General features: G+C 35.4%; 1 protein-coding gene across 4 annotated transcripts in view; it reads left to right on the forward strand.

The window, feature by feature from the left end:
* Window positions 1-21,195, forward strand: part of WDR11 (WD repeat domain 11) — a 41,575-nt gene that overhangs the window by 13,213 nt on the left and 7,167 nt on the right. For all 4 annotated transcript variants that reach the window (XM_074545319.1, XM_074545320.1, XM_074545317.1 and 1 more), the window contains exons 12-23: window positions 4,451-4,557; window positions 9,762-9,837; window positions 11,282-11,390; window positions 11,693-11,817; window positions 12,530-12,677; window positions 12,982-13,088; window positions 13,548-13,662; window positions 15,266-15,437; window positions 18,391-18,499; window positions 19,243-19,305; window positions 20,270-20,335; window positions 21,014-21,182. In XM_074545319.1, coding sequence (XP_074401420.1) covers window positions 4,451-4,557; window positions 9,762-9,837; window positions 11,282-11,390; window positions 11,693-11,817; window positions 12,530-12,677; window positions 12,982-13,088; window positions 13,548-13,662; window positions 15,266-15,437; window positions 18,391-18,499; window positions 19,243-19,305; window positions 20,270-20,335; window positions 21,014-21,182 — 1,366 coding nt within the window. The remainder of the gene's footprint in view (window positions 1-4,450; window positions 4,558-9,761; window positions 9,838-11,281; window positions 11,391-11,692; window positions 11,818-12,529; window positions 12,678-12,981; window positions 13,089-13,547; window positions 13,663-15,265; window positions 15,438-18,390; window positions 18,500-19,242; window positions 19,306-20,269; window positions 20,336-21,013; window positions 21,183-21,195) is intronic.

Consider the following 21,195-nt stretch of genomic DNA (forward strand, 5'->3'; position numbering starts at 1 on the left):
TTGCTGTGTGGGAGCTGTGACACCCTGACAAAGCTGTAATGAAAATTACACTGAAAGAAATATTGGAATTGCACCTGTGCCTGCTGATCTGGGATGCATTTCAACTACTTCCAGCCTCTCCACTGCACTGCAGGACAAACAAGTCTTTTTAGGACAAGAAACTTTATTTATTTTATAACTGTTGGGATTGAGTCCTTTGAAATAACGCTGGTTGGTATGGCAGGCTTTATTTACTGTATGTCCTTGGGGCTGAAATTGCTGTTGAGAGTTTTAATCCTAAGGGAAGTAAAGATAATTTTTAAAGACTGAATGTAGGAATCAGTATTTATCCATCCTGAGAAGAAGCAGAGTAAGTTTTAAAGCTTTTGTGCTGTGTGTCTGTGTGCACACAATGGCAGAATTTTTTGGATAACTGATGGCAGGCATATTCAAGGTGCTGCTTGCTGGATACATATTTCCAGGCAGATTTAAGCATGAAAATAAAATATTCATTTCTAGTACAAATATTAATAAAAAATTGTATGAGAATTGTGTTGTGAAGCCTTCATCTGGTTAAAGTCTGCATTTTACTGTGCATTCTGCAGAAAGTTAAGGAAAGTGCTGAGAATGGGCAGCTCTGAGAGTTCATTGTGGAAACCTGCTTGGAATCTACCACCAAAATGAAGAAATTTTCTTTATGTTTGAGATGTGATTGCTTGGCCCTTTGTCTTCTGAACCATTTAAACCTCTTGGTTTCATACCATTAACTACACATGATATTATTTTAATTTTACTTTCTGTTATGCAGCACAAGAGGAGAGTCCTTTTTTATCACAGTGATTATAGAACTCAAAATGAAAACCCCTACTTGCATTTCACATGTCAAAAAAAAAAAAAGTAAAATGGAGAGGGAAGAGGAAATAAACACAATTTTGAAAAAAAAAAAAGCTTTGTGCATTACTATAAGTGTGTTAGTTTGGGTTTTTCAATTTTGCAAAGGGTATTGAGAAACTTTAATAATATATTGCCTTTCCAGCAAATGCCCTCAACAGGTCTTTTTAGAGTTCCTACAAAATGTTTATGAATTTTATTTAGGCTTAAGCTGTTATCAGGGTACATCTTTTATATTTGTTTGTTTCCTCATTTATCTGAATGATTTTCTACATAATTTTTACAAGTTCAAGGGAATGCTTCAAGCAATTTAGATGAAGGCATGGAGATTCTTTTTTTTAAAATTAATTTTGACGGAGTGCAAAAGTTCTTCTTTCACTGGGAATTGTTACTTTACTCTAAAATGTGGATGGATTGAATAATGCCTCTGCTTCCATTTTATCTGAAAGAACACCTTCAGGGACCATCATTATTTTAGTAGGTAATTGAGAATACCCTGGAATTGTAACTCAAGGCCAGCAGAGTCCTCAGTGCTCTTTATTTAGGAAGAGAATGTAATAAAAATAAGGCAATTTTCCCTTACAAAACAAGTGTTCTGAATTAACGGCCTCTGAGTTGTTTGGGTGTTTGTTATTATGATTTTTATTTTTTTTTTTTGAGATTAAAGTGTTCTACATATGTCATCACACGCTGATTTATTTATTTTATAGTTCTTTGTGCTGATTTTTTTGTTTGGTCAGTTTTTTGTTTGTTTTTATTTAAACTTTGTGTTGTGACTAGAAGGGGGCAGAATTACCTTGCTGTCCTTCCTTTTAAGATATTTCATACTTGTGGGTAACCTTGAATTTTTAATTTTATTTATGATTATTACTTATCTTTCACATTTGTTTAGAATTATAGAAGTAAATACTTTCCTGTTGAGTTGAATTTTATTTTTATAAAGAGATGGAGGTAAGAAGCAGCAGAAATGCTTAAAGCACACAAAGAGGGAAAATCAACCAGGCCAGGAGTGTAAGTGAGGGGGGAAATCAAGAAATAACCAAGTGTGATACCTGGGGACAGCAGGGAATACAGGAGACAATAAAACACCTTCAGTGCAGAGCAGAATATTTTTGAGCCATGCAAATACAAATCCTGCAGTGAGCTCTCAGCTCAGTGGCACATTTGCAGCTCTCAGTGCTGCTTTTGCTTATTTGCTACTGAAATAGCTGAGAGTGGAGCAGAGCTGCTCATTCTTTGTCACTGAAGCTCAGCAAGTTCAAGGCTGCAACAGCTTTTATTTTTAAAATTAAAATCTCACTGACTGTTACAAGAATGTCTATGGCCTGCAGGCACAACTTGAAATTTGCTACATTACATCCAAATTTTAGCTGTTCAATTGAAGCTGTTTTAGCATTTGAATTTCAGCTGACTGCTCTTTGGGAAACTGCTTTGCAAACATTCATCACCTCTTTAAAAAAACTCCTTGAATAGAGGAATTAAAATGAAAAATATCTACCACCACTTTGGGAGCACATATGGTTTAATTTCCCATTTTGCCTTTCTCTTTTTCTTAGAATCCCTAAATTTAAGTAGCAGCTGCCATGTCATAAAGTCACAACAATCTATTCCCAACTGGAAATGTAATTTGTGTTTTTATCCACTCCAGTGCACTTTGTGATTTGTTTGCATTGGGAACATTAATCAAAACAACTTGAGTCTCACTCCTGAAGTAACTGAGACAAGTTGAATGTATGGAAAATCTAAATATTGCATTTTAAAAGAGTGGATTCAGTCTGAGAATGGTTGACAGCTGAATGTAACCCTTCATTCTGGCAAATATGATTTTGTTAGGAAATGTTTGCTGTTTCAATAGGGAAGGCATTACTCGTTTCCATCATTGAAATTTGAAACAATTCTCAATTTCTGTGTATGACAGTGACAAAATTATGTTGTTTTAGGTGCAAGCAGTTGGCTGAGCTAAGGTTTCCTTTTAATTTCGAGTGTCTTGGGTTTCTGTGGATTTTTATTGCTATTGACAGATGGCCAGGCAGCAGCAGAGGAAAGGACTTGCCCTGTTCAATCTGAGCTGATGAAAGAAGTGTGGAAAATGCTTCAGGTCTTTGCAGGAGAATGGAGAATAACTACCAGCAATAACAATGCATTGGGAGTGGACTTTTTCCAAAAATCATAGCTGAGATAAATGGAAAAGAGTCAGAATTCACATTTCTTCCATTTCAGAAAGCTCCCTGGATTTATGGCCCTTTGGAGACTTACAATGTCACCCATTGCTGCACTTGCAGATTTCTATTCAATCATGCCTGAAATGTTTCAATTAATTGAATTCAATTAATTGAATACTTCTCATTTTGATTGAAATTAATGGTTGAACTCTACTGGGAAAAAGACTAGGTCCTAAATTTTACCTTTTCTTGAGGATTTAGGAATAAAGCTTCCCATGTTTTTAAAGCTTGAACTAAAATAATGTAAATATGGCTGTAAATTGGATGTGCAGAATATTATGGGAGTGCTTTTTGGTTTCACCCATGTACAATGTATTTAGGAAACTTCTACTTAATGCAGTGTGAGTTGGATTCACTGATAGTAAATCTTCAATATTGTTATTTATTTTTCTCATACTGCACATGTATTCTTCCAAAGCAGGCAGCTGATGAACCAGAATACTTGTCCTGGGAACAGTTCTTGAATAACCTGTGTTTGAAGGCTTTGAGGAAACCTTAAATCCTTTTATCTGTGTTAAAATGAAGTTGGGCACATGTGTGTATTAAAGTTCAGTTTTCTTGAGAAGAGTTCCCTGATTTATTTCACAGATAAAGCAATTTTTGCAGGCACCAAGTGTGTTGGAAAAGGGGCTGGAGAAGGGTCTTGTTGAGGGACAGTCCCATCCAGTGCCACTTTCTGTCCCTTTTGCCCTGTGGTGTCTTTCAGGAATTGGCTGAGAGTCCATCTGTGCTGCCAATATGTTCTGTTGAGTTCAATTTCATTTATTTATTATTATTATTATTAATTTATTTATTTATTAAAGCACTGGAACTTTACATCCTTGCAGCATTGCAGTGTGATTTGCTTGGGAGCTGCTTTGGTATGATCTAAAAGAAAAAAAAAACCAAAAGCAAAGCAGGTTTTTGGTTCTTTTATGAAATCTCTTCAGAAGAAATCAGGCAACCCACACTGCCACCCACATGAATATTTTCCTGTGTGCTGGGAATTTGCAGTTGTTTGATAGCAACTCTTGATTTGATCAGAGCAGGGCTTTTAATCCACTCTAGTGCTGAGTATCTGTGAGGGCTTTTTGCAGAAGTTATCAGTGTTTATACCTGAATTTTTTATTGAACTGAAGTCTGAAAAGAAAGCTGCTCTTAAATTTAATTCAGTAACTTATATTCACACCATAGTTGTTAATGTGTAGCTTCCTTTTATGCTTAAATATGATGTTTCCACAAAATGTATAAAATTACATCTGTGCTGGGTTTTTAAGAATATATGTGACAAAAAAAAAAACAAAAAAAACTTCAGTTCAGGCTTCTAACAATTCAAATATTTTAGTTGATATGCTGCTTGTATTTCCTCCTGATCACAGGGGAATTGAGTGGATCAGCTTGAGTGGCTTCATTTCCTTTGCCACATCAACACCCAACAATCTGGGCCTGGTCAGGAATGAGCTGCAGCTGGTGGACCTTCCAACAGGTTTGTGTTCCCTGGGAAATCTGCTCCAGGAGCTGACAGATTTGCTAAAAAAATTCTATTTTTTTTCTTCTTTCTGTTGTCATGACAAAATAAAATAATGAAGGAGCTTTAAAACTTCCTGCTCTTATTTGTGAAGCCACAAGATGTGGTTTGTCAGGTGCTCTGCAGACAGACTTCAACCAGCACCTTTGCAAAAACATCTTGGACTTATTAAAAAAATAATAAGTGTCAGCAGGGGGGTTAGGAGCAGCCACATGGGGTATTAGTGGTGGATTTTGTTCACAAACTGCTCAAATTTCCATATTTCCAAATGTGTTTTGTCAAAGTCTGTACCCACTGTTTTATGTGCACATGAAATAGTGTCAAACCATTGGTTGTGTTGCACATGGTCAGGATTTGAGTGTGAATAAGTGTAAAAGAGATTTAAAACAATAAAAACTGATACTTTAATGAAGAATTGGAAAGGTTAAAAAGTAAAGAACTTAAAATATACTGTTCATAGCAAAATGGCCTCATAGTGGCTGATAAATACATTTGTAATGAACTCAGTATTTGCACAAGAAGAGATAAAACTGGGGAGGTTACACAGCCCAGACCAGGAAGCACTTCAATAATTTTCCATTATTTTTGAATGTGAAAACCTGGAGCCACTTAAATTCTAATTGAAGAGCCTGAATCTTGTAGCACATGGCTAATTCTGAATTGGTTTGTACAAAGTGACTTTTTAATTGTTTTTTTTTTTTTTAACTTATGGAAAAACCTTGGTTGTTGTATTTGCAGGGTGTGCTGCACAGAGAGGTTATTCTTGTGAAGTTGTAAATATTAAAATATTTAAGTTGTATTTAAGTTGTTATTCTTGTGAAGTTGTAAATGTGTAAATATTGTAAAGTTTTTTCATATAATGTCTTTTGTTCATCTGTTTAAAATCAAAGCAAAAAAGATACCTGCACTGAGAAATTAATCTAATTTAAAATGGAAATCTGATTTTTCACTCTGCTTGTAAATCAGTATAGAACATTTATAGGCAGAAGTCCTCAAAGGTTCAGAATTTCTGCAGGCAACCAAGTTTTGAATAAATATTAATACATGAGACCTTAGCATTTGGTTTGCTTAAAAATGGTACATTTCCTCTTTTAAGTCTTTCAGGAAAGGCACAGCAATTTAAATTTTTGATTTTTGCTTCTTCCCTCACTTAGGAGCCCAACTTTCTATTTTAGGCCCACAAAAACTCAGATTCAGCTTTACTTTGACAAAATTCTCATGTACATTTCTGAACAAAAATATGAAAGAAAATTGCTAAGATGTTGACAATAGAGAAGAGAGAATTCCAGTAGTCTTTGACAGGAGAACTCTAACTCATTTTCTTATAACTGGATTTATTCATGCAGCTGGCTTAAGTGATTTAGCTGTGAGCTACAAGAGGAGCTAAAGTTTATAGCTTGAATTTTCCTTGAAGCTAAGGAGAATGAAACTTGCATAGAAGATGCTGCTTGTAGGTCATTATTTATTTTGATAAATATATCTCTAACACCTATAATTCTGCAACATCCTACAAGTGGATGAAAATTTTCTTGGGGCTGAAATTATAGATTCTTAAGATTTATTATTTTAGCTGGAAAGGAAGAGAGAATGGCTCTGATAAGTGTAGAATGAAATTCTGCCATGAAATTCTATCACACTTAGTTCATGGCAGAGTTCATTTCTCTTCTCAAATTCGAAATCTATTCATGAATTTCCTCCTTGGGGAATGGAGAGAATCTCTCATTGACTTTGAGTGGAAAATAATAACTCTTGGAACTCTCTATATTTGTGTAATTCTGATGCATCCTTTTGAGTTGCTGTGCACCACTCTGGAAGTGAATCAGGAGTTAGACTTGACAGCAGAGTTTACAATAAATTTAATGTAAAAATTTGGGAGTAGAGTTTACAATAAATTTATTGTAAAGATTTAGGAACAGAGTTTACAATAAATTTATTGTAAAGATTTAGGAGCAGAGTTTGCAATAAATTTAATGTAAAGATTTGATAGCAGAGTAACAATATATTTAATGTAAAGATTTGGGAGCAGATGTTACAATATATTTAATGTAAAGATTTGATAGCAGAGTTTACAATATATTTAATGTAAAGATTTAGGAGCAGAGATTACAGTATACTTAATGTAAAGATTTGGGAGGAGAATTTACAATATATTTAATGTAAAGGTTTAGGAGCTGAGTTTACAATATATTTAATGTAAAAATTTGGGAGTAGAGTTTACAATATATTTAATGTAAAGATTTGATAGCAGAGTTTACAATATATTTAATGTAAAGATTTGGGAGCAGAGTTTGCAATATATTTAATGTAAAGATTTGGGAGCAGAGTAACAATATATTTAATGTAAAATTTGACAGCAGAGTTTACAATATATTTAATGTAAAGATTTGATAGCAGAGTTTACAATGAATTTAATATAAAGGTTTAGGAGCAGAGTTTACAATATATTTAATGTAAAGATTTGTGAGCAGAGTTTACAATAAATTTAATGTAAAGATTTAGGAGCAGAGTTTACAATATATTTAATATAAAGATTTGGGAGCAGATGTTACAAAATATTTAATGTAAAGATTTGGGAGCAGAGTTTACAATATATTTAATGTAAAAATTTGGGAGTAGAGTTTACAATATGTTTAATGTAAAGATTTGATAGCAGAGTTTACAATATATTTAATGTAAGGATTTTACAGTAGAGTTTACAATATATTTAATGTAAAGATTTGGGAGGAGAATTTACAATAAATTTATTGTAAAGATTTATGAGCAGAGTTTACAATATATTTAATTTAAAGATTTGATAGCAGAGTAACAATATATTTAATGTAAAGATTTAGGAGCAGAGTTTACAATAAATTTCTTCTAAAGATTTGGGAGCAGAGTTTACGATATATTTAATGTAAAGATTTGATAGCAGAGTTTACAATATATTTAATGTAAAGATTTGATAGCAGAGTAACAATATATTTAATGTAAAGATTTATGAGCAGAGTAACAATATATTTAATGTAAAGATTTGGGAGCAGAGTTTACAATATATTTAATGTAAAGATTTGGGAGGAGAATTTACAATAAATTTAATGTAAAGATTTGGGAGCAGAGTTTACAAAATATTTATTGTAAAGATTTACAGCAGAGTTTACAATAAATTTATTCTAAAGATTTAGGAGCAGAGGTTACAATATATTTAAATATTTGATAGCAGAGTTTACCATATATTTACTGTAAAGATTTGTGAGCAGAGCTTACAATATATTTAATGTAAAGATTTGGGAGCAGAGTTTACAATATATTTAATGTAAAGATTTTACAGTACAGTTTACAATATATTTAATGTAAAGATTTGGGAGGAGAATTTACAATAAATTTAATGTAAAGATTTAGGAGCAGAGTTTACAATACATTTAAAGCTTTGATAGCAGGGTTTACGATATATTTAATGTAAAGATTTGACAGTAGAGTTTACAATATACTTAATGTAAAGATTTGGGAGGAGAATTTACAATATATTTACTGTAAAGATTTGTGAGCAGAGCTTACAATATATTTAATGTAAAGATTTGTGAGCAGAATTTACAATATATTTAATGTAAAGATTTACAGCAGAGTTTACAATGAATTTAATGTAAAGATTTGACAGCAGAGTTTACAATATATTTAATATAAAGATTTGACAGCAGAGTTTACAATAAATTTAATATAAAGATTTGGGAGTAGAGTTTACAATAAATTTAATGTAAAGATTTAGGAGCAGAGTTTACAATATATTTAATGTAAAGATTTGGGAGGAGAATTTACAATAAATTTATTGTAAAGATTTAGGAGCAGAGTTTGCAATATATTTAATGTAAAGATTTGGGAGCAGAGTTTACAAAATATTTAATGTAAAGATTTGGGAGCAGAGTTTACAATAAATTTATTGTAAAGATTTAGGAGCAGAGTTTGCAATAAATTTAATGTAAAGATTTGACAGAAGAGTTTACAATATATTTAATGTAAAGATTTGGGAGCCGAGTAACAATAAATTTAATGTAAAGATTTGACAGCAGAGTTTACAATATATTTAAAGTAAAGATTTGGGAGCAGCGTTTACAATATATTTAATGTAAAGATTTGGGAGCAGCGTTTACAATATGTTTAATGTAAAGATTTGACAGCAGAGTTTACAATAAATTTATTCTAAAGATTTAGGAGCAGAGGTTACAATAAATTTAATGTAAAGATTTGACAGCAGAGTTTACGATATATTTAATGTAAAGATTTGGGAGCAGAGTTTACAATAAATTTAATATAAAGGTTTAGGAGCAGAGTTTACAATATATTTAATGTAAAGATTTGACAGCAGAGGTTACAATATATTTAATGTAGAGATCTGATAGCAGAGTTTACGATATATTTAATGTAAAGATTTAGGAGCAGAGTTTACAATATATTTAAGGTAAAGATTTGGGAGCAGAGGTTACAATATATTTAAATATTTGATAGCAGAGTTTACAATATGTTTAATGTAAAGATTTGGGAGCAGAGTTTACAATATATTTAATGTAAAGATTTGACAGCAGTGTTTACAATATATTTAATGTAATGATTTAGGAGCAGAGTTTACAATATATTTAATGTAAAGATTTGACAGCAGAGTTTACAATAAATTTAATATAAAGGATTAGGAGCAGAGTTTAAAATATATTTAATGTAAAGATTTGATAGCAGAGTAACAATATATTTAATGCAAGGATTTGACAGCAGAGTTTACAATAAATTTAATATAAAGATTTGGGAGTAGAGTTTACTATATATTTAATATAAAGATTTGGGAGCAGAGGTTACAATATACTTAATGTAAAGATTTGACAGCAGAGTTTACAATATATTTAATGTAAAGATTTGGGAGCAGAGTTTACAATATATTTAATGTAAAGATTTGACAGTAGAGTTTACAATATATTTAATGTAAACTTGGAGATTTCAATGATGAACTCTGCACTAAAATGAAACGCAGCAAAACTTCACCAATGAAAAGAGTAACTTCAGAGATGCAGGTGCTTTGGAGATGCTCTGGTTTGGTTTGTGAGCTGGCTCTGTTTGCAGCCAGAGCAGTTTGTGCTGCAGTGCCTCAGTTTGTGTTCAGTTCTGGCTGAATGCACTGCTCTGTTCTCCCCGCTCTGCAGGCAGGAGCGTTGCGTTCCGCGGGGAGCGGGGCAATGACGAGCCAGCCATCGAAATGATCAAGGTGTCTCATTTGAAGTAAGTGCCCCAGCCTTGGCAGGTTTATAAATTTCACTGTGCTGCATGAAAATCCTCAGATGGTCATAGACATTCCAAGAAAAAAAAGCATTCCAGAGTGTATAGGAAAATATTCAACAGTATCAAGAGGAAAATGATTCAGAATGTTAATTCCAAGTGAAAAAGCTGTGATTGCTTCTGTGGTTGACTTTGTCACTTCAGGGTCCAATCACGTTGCAAAATCAGTAATTAATATTTTATTTCTTACAGGTATTGTCTTTACTGAACATGCTTTTTGATAATATTAAGGAGAATAAGTGTTTTTTCAACTTTGATTATGAGTTCATTCACTTTTCTATAACTTAAGCCTTACTTAAAACTAGGAAATTTGGCATTAAAAATTATTCATATTTACTTAGCTTTTGTAAATATTTCACACCTTTGCAATAATTGTCTGCTGGAAAACCAGGTGTGAGATATAGTTGTATGAAAAGTCAGCTGATAAATGACCAAATTGCATCCTTTCAAGTCTTCATTATTTTGAGCTCAGGCCTGTGACAGGAGGCCCTGATTTTCATTGTATCCAAAATAATAATTGTAGTACTCTGGAAAATTACTTCACTTTCTTGTATAAATGAAATTAAAATAGTATTGATTTTAACAGGGCATGGTCTCTAAATCTTTAAAGCTTTTTCTTTACAGTGGAGGAAAAACAATAATGTCTCTAGCTTGCACAGGAGTACTTTTGTGTGTAGGAGTTCCAGAGAATCTGGAAGAGTTCAGCCATATAATGTTCTTAATAATGCATTAAAAATTAAGAGCAGCCTTGGGCTTAGATGAAGAGGCTGGAGAGTGTTGAGTGAGGCAAGAAATGAGGTTCACTTGCAGGGAGATGAATGCAGGGCCTGAGAGGACAAATTGCTGCCTGGCCTCTGTGTTTTCAAGTTAAATGTGAAAAGTGGTGGATTAAAGGTGTTTGCACTCACCCAGCTCCACAGATGAGCAGTCTGAAGGCATGGCTGAAAAGGGGTTTGGTGTGGGATGATTTTGTGCTCATTTATGCTGGGATTGGGAACTGGCATGCATCTGCAGGAGGGAAAAATCTCTGCCCAGCCTGCAGTCTTGTGTGTTTTTCTGGTATTTTGTGCCATCAACTCAGGCTGAAGATGGTGAGATCAGAGGTGCTGCTGCTCTCTCTGAATTATTCCCCTTGTCTCTTCCACAGTGATTGTGCAGAACCACCTGGCAGAAATGTATAATTCTGTTAGCTTTGAGGAGAACTCTGTTTCAGACATTCTTTTGCTCCTCAGTAACTCGAGGGAATCACAAGCTTCAGAGGGGGATTTGATTTGCTCTGCTAACTTGTAGTTTTTGAGGGTCTCCAGAGTGCTGCTGTGAACAACACAAGTGAAGTAAAATGCTCAAATAAATGACTCTTGCTGGAGTAAATTCTCATTTGTTTCAGGCAATACCTAGCTGTGGTATTTAGAGACAAACCACTGGAGATCTGGGATGTCAGAACTTGCACTCTGCTCAGAGAAATGTCTAAAAACTTCCCTTCAGCCACTGCTCTGGTAAGGAATAAATTCTGTTACATTTTAATAAATGTAATACATTGAAATAGTGTAAAATCTTTGAACAATTTTGCAGAAAATGTTACTGTAGCTGTAGCATATACAGAGAAGTGCTTTAATATTTCATCTCCACCAAATGGAGGCAGGAAAAAAGGAGGTTCTGGTGGAGAAATCTGCTCTGTCCCTTGGGTGATGGAGGGAGGTACTGCAGAGAGCAATCTCCTTGGAAATCATTATAAAGCCCAGTACATTCAGGGAACAAACCTTTGTCTTTTGCATTTTTCCTGGGTTGTTTTCCACAGGAGTGGTCACCTTCCCATAACTTAAAGAGCCTGAGGAAGAAGCAGCTGGCAGCCAGGGAGGCCATGGCCCGGCAGACAGTGGCACCAGACACTGAAGTCAGCAGTGTGGAATCCTCTGTGATCAGGTACCCCCCTCCTGAGGGAGTCCTGGGCCACAGCAATTGTTGGTTTCCCACCATGTGCCATTCTTTTAATGAAAAGAATAGTTTGGAACTGATTCTTCAGTACACAGCAAGCAAAAGAACTTTATGGGCCTCCATGTGGGACTTTGCTGTACCTGTTCCTCTCAGGTGTGTCTGTGGCAGTCCATTGGTTACCTGGTTCTTCAAGTAAAACTCTTACTTGTCCTTTCCACAAGAGTGCAAGTAATAAATAGTTAACTGTCACTTTAGTTTTTTAAGGTTTTCTAAGCCTTCTGATGTTGACATTTTTGGAGTGAATTTTTTCACACACTTTCTGTAAATAACTCATTGTTTTACATTCCTTTATGGAGGAGGAGAGAGTTGATAGACTGTTGGTTTGACCAGTGACATTGCAGAGGTGTCAATGTCACCTTCCAATCCACTGTCACGTTTGTAAAACTATAAATATTGGAGTCAGAGAATAAAACTTCCCTTTTTTCCCTTCACCTTGAGTAGTGGTGTGCTTGTGTTTTCTCGTGTCCCTCAGCGACAGTTAACTGTTACATAAATTCTTTAAAAGGATATACATTTTTTATATAAATTCTTTAAAAGGATATACATTTTTTTGTGTTGTTTCTATGCATTAGCTAGAATTTGTCTTGCAATTCTGATTTCAAGAAAGAAATAATTATGTCTCGTTATGTTCTTTTTAAAGTTTGTTGCAGGAAGCTGAAAGTAAATCAGAGCTGAGCCAGAACATCTCTGCCAGGGAGCACTTTGTGTTTACAGGTGCTGATGGGCAGGTTTATCATCTCACAGTAGAGGGAAACTCAGTGAAAGACAGTGCAAGAATTCCTCCAGATGTGAGTTTTCTATCACTGATGCTTGAATTTTTTGCTTAGCTTTGATTGCTAGAAAAAATCAAGGATAAGCTTTGTAGCAGCAAGTCAGTAATGTAGTACTTTGAAATCTGAAATGAATTCCAACATAAAAACTGACAGCAGTTCTGTTTTCACAGTCTTATAAATAATTTTTCCTGTTTTAACTGAGTAGTTTGGTCTATCATGTTGTATAATTTTTTTTAATGAATACTAATGTTGAAATATTTATTCATATGTTTGAGTCTATTAATCACAAGTTATTTTTCTGCTTCTTAAATATTTTCAGGGAAGTATGGGTAGCATTACTTGTATTGCCTGGAAAGGAGATATCCTGGTTCTTGGAGATGTTGATGGAAACTTAAACTTCTGGGATTTGAAAGCTAGAGTATCCAGGTATGAATGCAAATTAAGTCTGTCAAACATGAGATGATGAGTATTAGAATGTGGAATGTTCTCATCCTTCCTCATTTTTGTTCTTTACTGTAGGGAAAAATGCAAATATTTTGGAATAAAAATTCAGAAAATGTCTACTGTGTCACAGTTCCCTACATTTAATCTCTTGTGTTTTCAGAAGAATTAAGATTTAATCAAGGTTTTAAAAGCAGCTAGATATCTTTTTTTACATTAAATCTACAATGGCTTCTGGTTAAACATTAAGTATTATTTATTCTGAGCATTTAATCATTTTAGTTTAATAAATTCATAATCTGGACATCCATTTGTGTGTGCATCTATAGAGGGATTGTTCTCCTCAGTCTGTGCAATACCAGGATCTGCAGAGTTCCTGGAAAGGATTTAATTTCCTGCAATATTGGGTGTACAATGATGGATCCTAATCTTGTCTTTGCTTAGGGGGATTCCTACTCACCGGAACTGGGTGAAAAAAATTCGGTTTGCCCCAGGGAAAGGAAACCAAAAACTCCTTGCAATGTACAATGATGGGGTAGAAATTTGGGATTCAAAAGAGGTAAGTGGCTGTGGGTTTGATGGACACTTCAAAGCCCACACCTCATTTCTGAAAATCAGAATGAGTGAGGGATTAAGTTTTACTGAGTCAGGATTTCTACTGGCAGTTGCATGATAAAGTCATATGGCTTCTTCAGAAGATTTTACTCCCTATAAATTATCTTTGAGCTGCCATCAATGAGAAGTGTCTTCCACTCTTACAGCTGACAATGTCTGAGATCCTCTTTGTCATCCTCTTGTGATGGTTTTGAGGCAGACCTTGAAAATCTAAGTATTTTTCAATACCCTGAAAATCTAAGAGGGACTCCCCAGTCTGAGACTTCAGTCTGTGGACAGGAGGTTGCTTCCACTGCAGGTTTCTGTGTATGGTCAATAGATTTAATTTGTTAGGGAATACCACAAAGCCAGACACCTGTTCATTAACACTCTCTAGTTTCTCTTCTTACTCAGAAACTCTACAGTTATGTTCACAAACCTTCTGGGGTTTGCTTTTAGGTCTCTCAGGGCATTGTGGTACCATGGGGAAGGAAATATAATTGTACTGTTTGAACTTAGCCCCTGGAATAAGGTCAGGGTATCAGGGTATGAAAGAGGAATTTTAGTTTTTTTCCTGTTTCCTTTGTAATGAGCACCAACTCCAAACTCAGACCCTTAGTTAGTGCAATATGAAACTCCACTGATGATAAAAATGAGCAGATTTGAACAACTACTGTGAATTACATAAGCTGAGTAGGGTATTACCCTCCTTGAAGCACATTTGAATAGTTTTGATGCCACAAGATACTGTAGCTGTTCCCTCTTTTTTTCTAGGATAAAGGAGTTTCCTACATGAAAGCATTTAAAATTAAATTCACATTTCAGTCAAAAGTCTTTCAGAATACCTGTAGTAATATTTTATAGTCTCATTTCTATTATACATCTAATCCTGTCCTGTTAGAAAAGATAACAAAAAGGCATCTGTACACTTGTGGTGGTGTTCAGAGGGGCCCCAGGACCAGGGAAGAGATGAGAATCTTGACTCCAGAAGGCTGATTTATTATTTTATGGTATATATTATATTAAAAGAAGATGATATATTAAAACTATACTAAAAGAATAGAAGAAAGGATTTCATCAGAAGGCTTGAAAGGAATAGAAATAAGTGGAATGATAAAAAAATCTTGTGACTGACCAGAGAGTCCAAGACAGCTGGGCTGTGATTGGCCATTAATTAGAAACAACCATGAGACCAATCACAGATGCACCTGTTGCATTCCACAGCAGCAGATAATCAGTGTTTACATTTTGTTCCTGAGGCCTCCCAGCTTCTCAGGAGAAAAAATCCTAGCAAAAGGATTTTTCATAAAATGTGTCTGTGACATGCACTATGCTCAAAAGGATTTTTTCTCAGCCCTAAATTAAGAAATAGTATTGTTCCAGGGCAACCATGTGAGCTACTCCAAGGTTTCTAAATTCCCTACTCTCCAGAAAAGACCATTATTGAAATGATTTATGGCTAACTTCACTTTTGATGGTGAATTTTATGCTGTGCCTGGGTGTGTGACACAGCCTCACAATGAGTGATGGAGAGGCTGCTAAAAACAAAAACCACCTGAATTTTGCAGGTACAAATGGTGAGCAGTTTAAGGAGCGGCAGAAACGTGAATTTCCGGATCCTGGACGTGGACTGGTGCACGTCAGACAAAGTGGTGCTGGCATCTGATGATGGATGCATCCGAGTGCTGGACTTGTCCATGAAGCCCTCGTGTTTCAGGATGGATGAGCAGGATTTGATAGGTATGTTGTGTCTTCCTTGCTGTCTTTTGTGTCTTTGTTGAGCAGGGGCTTGTCACATGTGGAGATCTTGGTGCCTTTCTACTGCTTTTCATGGCTACAGGTCATTTTTTAATGCTTAGGTCATATGTGTGGAAACCCAGAGCACCAGGAATATTTCTGTGTCTGCTCTGGGGTGCCCTGACCCCCAGGGGAGCACTGACTTTGACCCTCACTCATGGAGAAAGTTTCCCAAACTTTTCCAGACTTTAGGATTCAATTCCTTTAATCCAAAAAAGTGTGGAATAGGTCATAGGTGAGTAGTGTAGGTGAATCACTTGGTGAGAAATTGAGGTTTTGGGATTTTTAGCATGTTGTGCCCTGACCCCCAGGGGAGCACTGACTTTGACCCTCACTCATGGAGAAAGTTTCCTAGACTTTCCCAGACTTCTAGGATTCAATTCCTTCAATCCACAGAAGTGTGGAATAGGTCATAGGGAGTAGTGTGGGTGTATCACTGGGTGAGAAATTGAGGTTTTGGGATTTTTAGCATGTTGTGGATGGAAGCAAGATGGAGGGCACAGGGTGTCATCCTGGGTTTCTTCTCCATGCTGCTTCTTCCTTCTTCTCCATGGTTTGGGTGGCATTTTGTAATTGGGCAGAAACGTCCCCATTGCAGCTCTGTGGGATCAGTTATTGAGTTAAAAAGGGAAAATAATCCAGGTGTCAGTCCCTAATTGCATAGTTTATTCTTAAAAGACTTTGTAACAAGAGATTGTTGGCCATTTTGTGCCTTTTAATGAAAAGCTGCCGAACTCACAGTAGTGAGACTGTTTTACTGATAACAAATAATAAACACCTGAGTCCCAGCATGAACTATTGTCTCAAGTGCCTTCAATCCAGACCCAAAAAAACCCAATAATATGCATGGGTTTTTGAATACAAGTTTAATATCCCAAATAACACATACTTTTTAATATCTTAATTTAAATATACATGAAGAAAATAAGAGCTTTTTGTACAGATATCTAGCAAATTGACTTAAAAAGCATTGACACATCAATTAGATATCAGTACCTGCATCACTGATACTCATTACATGATTTAGAAACATTTGTTGATGGATAAAATGTATTTTCTGATTTTTGTTTCAGGTGAATATAAACTGATTCATTGCTCTTCAAACTGACATTTAACATAGCAATATTAGTGCTGTTTGCCTTTTTAGCCATATGTCTAAGAAGGGAGTTGAAATATTTAACTAGTTAACTAAACTGCATTTTTTTGTATTTATTATTACTGGTGTTCCAAATAACTCTTCTTATTGTTGCCTTTTGAGTCAATCCTACCTTTACTCTTTAAATTTCCTTAAGTAATTTCCTTAAAACCAGTAGATTCTAAGACATATACTATAAACTGTGATGTGGGGAGCTGTGGTGTGGGTTTGTTTGAGGAAACATGTAATTTATCACAGCCATTTTTGCTACCAAAGGAATTTTCTGCAATATTAAGTTCTAAAGATGAATGTAAAGGCAAGCACAGTGAAATGAGGCTGTGCCAGCTGTAAGGCTGCTGTGATTGAGCTGTCCTTCTGTGCTAATGTTTTAATTACCAAATCACATTTCCAAGAGTCCTGCATCACTCAGTGCACACCAAGCACAGGGAGCTGTGAATGTTTCATGGTGGAGCTGATTTTGGTGCTTGTTTTACTGCTCAGTCACTGGGTAGCATTTGCTGCCTGTCATCACACCTTGTACTGGATGCACTTCCTGACTTCTACACTTGTGTGACAGCACTGATGGATCATTTTTATCTTATCAAACTTCCCACCATCCTTTCCAGATGATGGGGTTTAATCCTTGTATTATACTCTATATTGCACTGATGGATCATTTGTATTTTATTAAACTCCCCACCATCCTTTCCAGATGATGGGGTTTAATCCTTGTATTATACTCTATATTGCACTGAGGTATCATTTGTATTTTATTAAACTCCCCACCATCCTTTCCAGATGATGGGGTTAAATCCTTGTATTGTGCTGTAGGAATTAGGGGGACAAAGCAAAACTAAATATGCTTTAGGATATATTTGGTATAGCTTTACTGACTTTGCAACATGTAGCAATAATCATTGTGTACAGCTCTGCCAAAGCCAGTGAATTCCTGGAGTCTATGGCTGAACTCACTATGGAATGTCCTGAAATTCTCATTTGACCATGGTTGATAACCCTGTATCCTCTATGAAATGTTTTTGTTGAGTGTAGTGATAAGCTTTTATGTCTAGCAGCCTCTGCTGGGTGTGTGAAAAGACTTTTATGTATGATTTTCCTGGTGCTTGCAAACAAGCTGGGACATTTTCTGCTGTACATTTTCTGGAAGTAAATTTTTGGATGTATTTATTCTGTGGTGCATTTTCTGGTGCCCTTTTTTTGCTGCCCATTTTCGTGGTACATTTTGTGTGATACATTTTCTGGTGCCCATTTTCTGTGGTATATTTTCTGTGATACATTTTCTGTGGTATATTTTCTGGTGCCCATTTTCTGTGGTATATTTTCTGTGATACATTTTCTGTGGTATATTTTCTGGTGCCCATTTCCTGTGGTATATTTTCTGTGATACATTTTCTGGTGCCCATTCTCTGTGATACATTTTCTGTGGTATATTTTCTGGTGCCCATTTTCTGTGGTATATTTTCTGTGGTATATTTTCTGGTGCCCATTTTCTGTGGTATATTTTGTGTGATACATTTTCTGGTGGGATATTTTCTGGTGCCCATTTTCTGATGGGATATTTTCTGGTGCCCATTTTCTGTGGTATATTTTCTGTGATACATTTTCTGGTGGGATATTTTCTGTGGTGTATTTTCTGTGATATATTTTCTGTGCTATATTTTCTGAAGGTACATTTTCTGATCAATGAACACAGCATTATTGCCCATGACTCCCTGGACAATGAATCTTTTCCTTTTGTTTCAGAACCTGTCTGGTGTCCCTACCTGCTTGTTCCAAGAGCTTCATTAGCTTTGAAAGCATTCCTGCTGCATCAACCTTGGGATGAGAAATATTCTCTAGATATCATGGACATGTAAGAAGAAATATAGATCTATATATAACACATTATTATTTTTTAAAGCCTATATATTTTATTAGTCTTTCTGTGCAAATAACTGTTGGATGCATAAGTTTCCTCACTCTTGGGGACAGTCAAAATTATAATTAGTTCTGTATTTATTACTGAAAGTAATATAGGTGAGGCTCTAAGGTCAGGTATTTCTTCTGGCTTTCAGGAGCACTTGGCTGTTAAAAATTGGAGTCTGCTTTCAGTCCTGGCAATATTTTTATGGCATTATATTACTTCTGAGAAAAACTGTGTTCTCTTTGTTCTAGAAGTGAATGCAGCCATCAGAGTTGCTCCTAGAGTGTAAATGCAAGTGATATTCTGATATCCTGATAGACCAGTCTGTACTCATGGAGAGCCAGAGGAGCACATTTCTGTGTCCTGGACTGTGCTCATGGTCCCATAATAATGCTCTAGGCATTGCCACTTTTATTCATTTTATGATTAATGAAAAAAAGAAAAAGGGGAAAAGAAAGATTGGCATTTACTCTGAGACTCAATGGAAGCAAACCAAATCTTTCACTGCTGTTTTGGAACTCGTAACTGGATAAAGAATCCTGCATGAATGGCTTACCCAAAGAATGTGAAAAATTGTTAACATGTAACAACTGTTAACCTGTGTTTTTCTCCTACAAGTAGTGCTCTTCTGTTTCAGATAATTCTGTCCTTTTTGTAACACAGAAAACCTCTATTTTTTTTTTTTATTCCAGTGATTATCCAGAGAATGAAAATATTAAAAGCCTTCTTCAAGAGCAGTTGAATTCATTGTCCAAGTAAGATTTTTTTCTATTATTACTTGTGTAAGCTATGGAATTCTGAGAAGGCAAAATATCTGAAGTTTGTGGCAATTCACAGTTAATGAAGAAAGAATTCTCTTCTCTAAAGATGTGCCTGAGTAATGGCAGTTTTTATTTTAAAAAAAGGATTTTTAATGTGGATTTTATTTAATTTTAAACTTTGTGCCTTAAAGGTACTGATAGGGTCAGTACATGACTTTCCAGTGACCTGTGAGCATTTGGAATATTTTAAGCAGTACTTCTCATGGATTTAGGGCTTCTTTATGCTGATCCAGACTGCATTGAACACTGCCACTTAAATACTCCAAGGTTTGTTAGGATATTTGAGCTCTGAGGAAAAAAAGATGATTCCAAAAATCCTTTGCTGAAGACATAATTCCAGAGTTATGTTGATGCACGTTGCTCTACTTACAGAGAAAACAGATTTTGACATTCCACCTAAACCTTGAAAATTATCGTTAAAGCTAATAAATATACAATAAATTGTCCATTTTCCTTTTGTCCTTTCATGCAGTAGGATGGCAAAGGTAACAGCCTGTTTTTATCCAGTCTGAAACACCTGTGGAAAGCCTAAATTCATGCATGTGCATCCTTTCTGCTGTGACTCTACATAGCTGCAAGGTTATTTGTAGCTGAATTAATATTGTAATTAGTAGAATTATTGCAGACTAATTGGCAGCTTTGCATACACCCTGGTGGTGATTCCCTATATTGCAAGGATAAAGAGTTCCTGATGGACTCCCTGCATTTACCCTGGAGATCAGCTATATTTCAATTTATATATCATTCCTGTTGCAGTTGTTTTAACAGATGCATTTTTTCATTTCACAAAAGAAATTCTGTATTTTGGGGGTTGGTCTTTTCAGTTTGTATGTGATGGATCCAACCAAACAAAAAATCCTGCCCAGCATTTTACAGTTTAACACTTTCTCTTTTGCAGTGACATAAAGAAACTTCTGCTTGATCCAGATTTTACTCTCCTGCAGAGATGTCTCCTGGTTGCCAGGTAGAAGAGATTCAGATGAATACAGGAAATGTTTCCTAGGAAAATCTTGATGCTGTTAAAGCACAGGAATGAGCTGAGGTTTAGGAACTCTCCCAGTTGTCCTTAGCACAGCCCCTAAACTACTTTGTGACTCATTGAGTAGAGTGGGTTTAGGATCAAAATGGAAATTTTACCTCACTGAAACAGTTTTATTTGCTTGCTGGATAAAAGGAACTTCCCTCAGTCTTGGTGGCACTTTTATAACTCCAGCTCTGGCAGCCACATTACATTTAGTTGATCTTGCCCCAAAATGTCATTTAGAACTTCACAATAGCTCTGTACAAACAGGACCTGGGGTTTATTTCAAGTGTTCTGTGTGGTTCCTCTGCCTAAACTGAGCTAATTTTAGTCTGTCTGTGCTCAGAGATGGTTTTCAAACTCAGTAACTTGTGGTTGAAAGAGGATATCAGTGACTTAAGTGCAAAATCATAATAAATATCACTTTCCACATATTTCTGTGCTGAACACTCCTGGGGTTTCATTGCTGTTGTAATGAATGCCATTCCATAATCTTCTCTGAGTTTGTCCCACTGATAAAGCAAAGTATTTGTGTTGCCCACAGGAATGCACAGTCCTTGAAAAAATGAAATATATCATATTTTTATGTGGTGTATGACATCCTGCTTTGTATCTTCTCAGACTGTATGGGGATGAATCTGAGCTGCACTTCTGGACTATTGCTGCCCACTATTTGCACAGCTTCTGCCAGGAAAAGCCTGCCAAAGCAGACACAGCTGTCCTTCAGGAGCAGCTGGGTAACCCTCTGGATATATGCTATGATGTGCTCTGTGAAAATTCTTACTTCCAGGTATGTCAAAGAG

The sequence above is a fragment of the Zonotrichia albicollis genome, chromosome 7 (genome assembly GCF_047830755.1).
Source record: "Zonotrichia albicollis isolate bZonAlb1 chromosome 7, bZonAlb1.hap1, whole genome shotgun sequence".
NCBI lineage: Eukaryota > Metazoa > Chordata > Aves > Passeriformes > Passerellidae > Zonotrichia > Zonotrichia albicollis.